Source organism: Schistosoma haematobium, chromosome 3, assembly GCF_000699445.3.
Source record: "Schistosoma haematobium chromosome 3, whole genome shotgun sequence".
Taxonomy (NCBI): Eukaryota; Metazoa; Platyhelminthes; class Trematoda; order Strigeidida; family Schistosomatidae; genus Schistosoma; species Schistosoma haematobium.
The window spans coordinates 26,372,466-26,380,492 of NC_067198.1; the positions used below are offsets into that span (position 1 = coordinate 26,372,466).

The following is an 8,027-nucleotide window of genomic DNA, read 5'->3' on the forward strand; positions in this document are numbered from 1 at the left end:
CCAGTGATATAATTTGACCATTGTCGTAGAAACGGACCTATCCAACACGAGCGTCTTTTCCTAATTTCCACATTAGCTGAAACCTAGTCTGTTCTATGCCGCAACAGACTATTGCTGATGATATCCGGTCAACGAATTTGGAATATCTTGTGGAAGTAAATTTTTATAAATATTTGTACTTTTTCGATCATAATTTCAGTAGTCTTTCAAGTTTCAGCTCCTTACAAAGGAACTGTCTTAACCTTAATGCTGAAAATTCTAACTTTTGTATTGTGTTCTAAATTTTCTTGAATTGTAGGAATGTTGACCCCACTTTGTTAATGCATGACTTCACATATGCATCACATCTCTTGTTTGACGGTGATACTTGTCGAGGTATGTAAAAGGTTCCATTTCTTTTGCAGATTCTCCATTAAGTGTATTTTGACTGTTTTGCTCTGGGTCGCATTTCAGGATATTACAGTATATGTCTTTTCCTGAATGACCGTTGTTCATAAGGTAATAGAATTAATCATCTGTGAGGTCTGAATCGTCCGGTTTTACCTAAGTTATTCACTGTACTCCATGTGTAGTGAACGGGGACACAAGTGGGGATAATCGAATGTATTTGAATACAAATACAGAACATCTTAGTAAAATCAGACAACCAAACAGTAAATACTTAATTTGCAAAATGTCAATCAATCGTCTTAGGTTTCATTGTTTTTTTTTGTTTCAAAGCCAATCATGATTTGTTCTCGTTCTCTTTTCTTTGATCTTCTTAACCTTCTGCTCCCAGGTATTTCACTTTCGAATGATGATATATACTACTTATATCTGTCGACATTAGTAACAAACACCACACTCGTACCCTCCTTAAAACAGTCGTTCTTGAGGTAGTTCTACTAGCCATATCACTTTCTTCTTTTCTACAGTCTGTGCTGCGCTCCTCTTCAAAATGTGTTGTCTGCGACGCGTTGACCTTTGTAGATTCGTTGATCTGCCGGGCTATCAAAATCCGACGTTCACTCAGCACCCGTGACGTTCAACACATTCTTCCCATAAAATATGAACGTCTTCATGATCCAGTCAACAGATAGGTAAAAGAGCAAATGTGAGTGTAAGTAACCTTCTCTGACTTCGCTTAAATCACAAGCTTTTGTCATCTACTATTTTTTTTTAAAATTGCCAAGTTCTTATTTTATACAACTTTTAAGTTAACTATTGAACTATATTCTAACTACAAAACAACAACACCATTTAACAGTTATAGTAATGTTTTACTCATTTTACAAACATATGTCATGGAAATGGATGAATGTAAGTTACTATATCCAAACCGATTACTTGTTCAGAATTAAAATGAAACACTTAAATAAAACTCCTTAGTTTTCAATTTTTTGTTTTGTTTTTCCATCTACTAAATCTTAGATAAAACTTTCATATTACATGTTACGAAATCAAAACTTCTTAGTTGTCAATATATTTCATTAAATGATGCTAATTATAAAACCATATACATTAGCTAATTCATTGTTTCTTCATATTCTTTTATTTTTTCTTATAATTGAATAGTTGTGTTTTATTTTTATCAATCCACAAAAAAACATTCTAGATCTCGCCAATATTCATTTATCCTGTTGTATCCATTGTTATTTTCTCAGTTTCATTTCGAATAAATTACTTGATGAATGTGTTTTCCTTAATTGAATAAATGTAAACAGAATGAGAATTAAATAAATTTTCATCATTGGTTAATAGGGAATTATAAAAAAGAAAATAAATATAAATACGCCTACTTCATTTTTAGAGTAAACTATAGTTAAGCAATAACACCCACTATTATGTTTTATTGGTTCATTATAATGAATAATAAATTTAATATAAATAAAATGAAAGTTTAATGAATAAGTAAAGTACATGACAGTATAACTCAGATTGAGCCAGTTACTTTATACTTATGAATGGGTTATTTAGTTTTCATCACTTATTCTCGTTTAATAATCATGACAATTACATAATTCAATTAATTATGTAATGAGTTTGTTTTCAAAAATGGATTAATCAATGCAAGACAATGGTATTTACTCATTACATATTAATACAAATAGTAATCGTATTATTATCATCAATAAAAGTATCATTAATGGCATCATAGATGAGATAATAGTTCCAAATTACACAATGACAGATGATTACAAATTATGGAAAACTATATTACTTGGAGTTCTATTAACTATTGCTGCCTTGTTAACGATAACTGGAAATGTTCTAGTTTTTATAGCTTTTCTTCGTGAAAGATATATGCGTAAAAATTTAACTAATTGGTTTTTGGTTTCATTAGCTATAGCAGATTTATTAGTTGGAATTATTGTTATGCCATTTGCTATTTATCATACATTATATAATGCATATTGGCCATTTGGACGTGATTGGTGTGATATATGGCATGCATTTGATGTATTAAGTTCTACAGCATCAATATTGAATCTCTGTGCTATAGCATTGGAAAGATACTGGGCAACTGAGAATCCTATCACGCATACATCAATGAGAACACGACGTCATTGTTTATTAATGCTTACGTTTGTATGGATTTGTTCAGTACTTATATCATTTCCAGCAATTTTTTGGTGGAGAAATACACAGGATTATGATATTAGCTCTTTGAAAGTATGCCAATTTACATCGGACAGTATTTACTTATTTGTCTCATCATGTGTGTCATTTTATATCCCATTAGTGGTTATGTTAGTTGTTTATGCACGCATTTATCGAACTGCTACTAATTTGATGAAAAGTTTTAAAACTGGTGAAAAAATTGTTTACTCAAATCCAAAGCAACAATCATCATCAACTCTGAATTTTCAAGCAACTAATGTGTCAAATGAAAAAAAACAAAAACACTGGCTGAAACACTATCACAGTAAAATAAAAACACAGAATTTCATTACACCACAAATTGGAGATAGAATGATACTACGTGTTCATCGTGGAGGAAATGCTACTAACAAATACAGTAATAGAAGTAATAATACATTTAAAACAACCAAATTGAAGACACATCCTAAACCTCATCGTTCACCTTTCAATTATTTTGATAAGGGTATAATAAAACGAAAAAAGATGAATGATTTAACAAATCTCAAAAGTTCACTTTGTTTAAATAAGCATAATATTAACACAATGTCAAATATCAATACAAGAAGTAACATCACTTCTAAAAGTTGTGTTTTGAGTAATTCTATAATTTCTTCAGTAAGTAAATTTGATAATTGTCAGTTAAGATCTGATAAAAATCATTGGAATCATACAAATTCTTTAATGCAAATTCGAATTCATTCTCAAATTCTTACTGACAGTTTTAATAATCATAATAAGTTAACAAATAATCCATTACAAGATCAAACTAATTTTAAACGTTCATATTCATTCAGCATCCTTAGTTGTTTATCTCATTCACAAGATAGTCAAAGATTAAAAAAATCTCAATACCTGAAATCACAAATATTACCATTTCAATCATCGATATACACGAAGAATCCACGAGCGTTACAATTTAAACAATCGAATAGTACAACATGTCAATATGAACAAAATCAGTTCACTGATTATCAATCTAATAATAATATAGATAAAAAGTATTCAAAAAATCATTCTGGTGTATCAAGTGACAAGTGTAAACATCCAGTTGCTAGACTTAGTATGAATCAACAAAATATCAACAATATTTCACTGATGAATTACACCACTGCAAATTTTACTTTGGTAAATGTGAATACTACTACTATGACTTCTAATTCAGTTGATGATACAAATCAAATCGAAATTAATTCACTATCCAAAACAAAATGTTGGATAAATCAGTTGAGAGAGTTTGCTAGAAAAAAATGTGTTTGTAAATTTGCACGTGAACAAAAAGCAGCTAAAACGTTGGGAATTATAATGGGATTATTTATAATATGTTGGTTACCATTTTTTGTTTGTAACATTCTAATTGCATTCAATCCATATTCATTAAATCAGAATAATGTGTTTAAACAAGTCCACATTTTAGTGACCTGGTTAGGCTATATAAATTCATGTATTAATCCAATTATATATGCACATTCGATGCATGAATTTCGTAGGGCATTTAAACGATTGCTATGTTTTCACTGGTGGTATCGTAAAAAAATTCAGCTTAGGAAATCAACCTCCTTTAAAAGTCGTTGTTTATCTCATCGTATAACTTCCCATCATCATCATAATCATAGTCATCACCACCGACATCATCATCATCATCATCATCATCATTATCGTCATCACCAACATGATCAGCATCAGTCTGATGATCATTTATGTAAATATAAATTTGAAACTATCTATGAAACACATCAACCAACACCAAAATATCCCAGTATTACAGATTATCAGTTAACAAACTGTCATTTATTACATCAAGATCATGAGAACAGCTATTTATCGTATAGTATACTTGTACCAAATTTAAGTGATTCTATTTGTTCTTAAAATCAATAACAATAATGAAAGAAAATCCAAAATTATTATTTTTTTGGATTAAATTTATATAAAGATTCTTTTCTTAAGTAATAAACTGAAAAATAAAGTTCTTCTAAGAACTAACCATTGCTCAACAACAATAACTATTGAGCCATATTAATGAAAGATCAATTATTGAAATGTAATATTAGTACAAATGGAATAATTCCGTAAACCTTTTATTGATCTTATTATGCTGTAAGATAATACTATTTTTTTATAATATACTGACATGCCATGGATTTCATCTAAAATGATATTTCTAAGAAAAGTGAGTATATAACAATAAATGTAAATATGACTGTTTCAAATGTGAAAGATGTTAATCAATTTGTCTTTTTTTCTAATCAAATATCTTCAGTTAAGTCGAGTATATCCTTTTGAAGATAAGATCGGCATTAGGTTGATTAGACAATAACTCTTGTAATAAGTTGAAATGTAAAGTGATTTTAGTATTGGACTCCTCAGGAGTGTACATCCACGATCGTGCCCCATGAGATTCGAACCAAGGACTTATCAGTCTCGCTCGAGAACGTTTAACCTTGTGGTTCTGAATCTGACCCCATTTAGATCAAATGAATGATTACTGACAAGATTCAAATCTTGGCTATCTTCGTATATAATCATCGACTTGAATCGCGTTAGTGAATAACGGGATTAAATAAGTCAAATACGAGAACGGATTTTTGAATACATATATTTTGTACACTCAGTGATCTGGACAGACAATCAAAGTGACGAAGCGAAAATAAGAGAGCGAAACGAAATGATGCACGTTGGAGGTGTGTGAGCCACCCCCACTTTAATCAAGCGTTAATCGATGTTTACAGCCGAACAAAAATTAGTTACAGATATGTGATGAATAGGATAAGAAGTGCACATACATATGCTCACATAAAAACAGTCAAGGTTAATAAGCAAATAATGTGACTTAAGAAGGATGAATAAATTGGCCTGTTAGGAAGCTAGAATATGCTAAATTGGCTTAACATAGTAACCGACACTACAGCACCTTTTAACATACTGCTACGTGTTCAGTGTTAATGTTTACAGTACTTAGCCAGTAGCTATGACTAACTAATTAGATTTTCTGCAGATACTGTATGCTCTTCTGCCAAAAACTAATTGTTCATCTTATTTAGAATCGTTTTAAGAGAACAGTCAAAATGCTGTTATATTATTATTCACGAAGTATTTAATGTATATTTTTGAGTTAGATAATAAATGCTTTTGAGTTTATTGTGTACACCAAACATCAGAACAGAATATTCCTGTGTGACTAAATATTAGATAACTAATTTCTTTTCATTACTTTCACACTGATTACAATAGTTTTTCCAATGAAATAAGATCATTTTTATTGAAGGTAAAATCTAAACAAGGTAGATAAGCAAACAAAAATGTTTCTAGTTCCTTCATTTATATGCCTAAATAAATTATGATTATCAGCATGCATCCTTCTTTTTACATATAGAATTTTCTGTATGAGATAATTATAGGAAATGAATTGCTAATTGAATCTTTACACGAACAAGCTTCACATACACACTCACACGAAAAGCGGAGTAAGATTTTTTTCTTTTAAAAATCAAACTGTATATCAAAGCAAGCGTATTGCATCAATGCATTCAGTTTTACGTGACCATTTGTATCATGACTCTCATAATGAACGTTTTCTAGAGTTCACTTACATCCTACTGATTATACTAATGAAAACGATATTTATTTTGGTGACGTTTTAGAACATCCAATGAGCAAATCAGGTATAAATGAACATAACGGTAACATATTTTATACTCGTTTGTAAAAAGATTAGCGAAATGTCACTATTATCCTCAGTCTACTCAATTTTAAAATTTTTAATCCAATCTTTCAACGATATGTGACTTGTCAAAATATCAACCTTCTTGTAATAATGATATAGATGCCACACCAGCCATATAGTTGAATGGCCATATGAACTCAGTATCTCAGTAGATAACACGTTAAGTGTTTGAAGCTAAAGGAACTAGTTTCGACCCTCGGTGTGAATATAAACACTAGTATTCAGGTACTACTAGTGGGCGAGATTCCTCTTCTGGTCATACTTCATCAACCCTGTTTAAACTTGTAAAATATGGTTATACCGAAACAACTCAAATAGGTTGCACATATGATAACAATTACTGGTCAAAATTATCAACAACGGAATGATTTGAATCTTATTAATTGGCGAAACAATAAATTTAATGAGAGAAGACAATGAACAACACCTTCCTCCACCACTATGCAGGGTTTAAATAAATAATAGAATTAATCAAAGCTCATTCTTTGTAATGTTGCATAGAAGCTAACTGAATAAGATGATTAGACTTATTAGAACCTTGAGTATATGAAAATTCATACCCTTTTTGCATATTCAGAAAACAGTACGTTGAGTCAACTCCTGTAATGTAGGTTTTCATTTCATTTCAGTGGTGATTTGGTTAATCACCTCTCCAAACTCGGATTTGAAAATGCCATATTCAAGCTTACTAATAATCACTGATGAAAAATTTAAGATTGTAAGAGTAGTTTATGATTAAAATATTTATAAACCATACAAAATATTTCGTCAAATCATCTAAATAAAATCTCATTCTTTCTTATTCCATTACAGTGTAACATGATTCATTGTAATTTTACCTAAATCCAGTCCATTGATCTGGTTTAACACGATGTTTAGTCAAGTAAATTGAAAACCTATGTCCTATATTTACCAAACCTTTGGATGTTTTCCAAGTTTTATCGTCTTTTTTCTATACAACCTCGTTGATTAATTACTCTATTATTTAGTATTAATGGTCTACTGTAAAATTCATACATTACATGCTCACATAAACTCATTTAAACAAGCAAACAAACATACACATTGATTTAGAATCTTACATCTGTACAGTATTACTAAATGGAAACACTACTTGGTTGAATGTAGCAATTTATCAACCATAACTAAGGAAAATGAAATATTCATTCAACTGCTCCCAAACACATGTCAAACCAATGTCGATTTTTGTGTGATTTTCATTTAACTTTAATATCACAGGGATCTCAGCTAAATATTTATAAAGGTGTCGATTTCTTATAAGATTTTAAAATTTTTCATAGAAGTATAACTGAATTGAATGAGGCAGTTAAATAAACTTCACAATTTTAAAGACAATAAAAATCTACACTTGAACTGTAAACCTGATTCCTTATATTGAAGTTAATAATCAGCTTATCAATCATTGAGATATGTGTATTAGCGACATTCTCAAACTTATTTTCCAACTGTATGAAAGTCATTATTTTATGAATTATTTTAAGAGGACAGCCACGTATGTAGTGATCCTTTATCGTATCCAAGTGGCTCTATAAGAATTTTGCAACCTATTGAGAAAATAAACCAAGATGGAATCATGAAGTTAGTTGCTATATATTACTTTCCATTCGTTTTTTTGGCAAAACTTGAGCTGAATGTTTTAAAACTAAATTATCAAATATGT

The 8,027-nt window shown here is 30.1% G+C and overlaps 1 protein-coding gene across 1 annotated transcript; it reads left to right on the forward strand.

Moving 5' to 3' along the window:
* Nucleotides 1-2,037: 2,037 nt before the first annotated feature.
* Nucleotides 2,038-7,395, forward strand: GPRDOP2 (adrenoceptor alpha). The gene is made up of 2 exons (XM_012943321.2): nt 2,038-4,792; nt 7,160-7,395. Exon 1 carries the CDS (start codon nt 2,047-2,049, stop codon nt 4,489-4,491), a length of 2,445 nt encoding a protein of 814 aa, XP_012798775.2. The 5' UTR covers nt 2,038-2,046; the 3' UTR covers nt 4,492-4,792; nt 7,160-7,395.
* Nucleotides 7,396-8,027: the final 632 nt, after the last annotated feature.

What these genes read in the sequence shown, in the direction of transcription:
- GPRDOP2 (XM_012943321.2), top strand. Translation starts at nt 2,047, where the DNA reads ATGCAAGACAATGGTATTTACTCATTACATATTAATACAAATAGTAAT.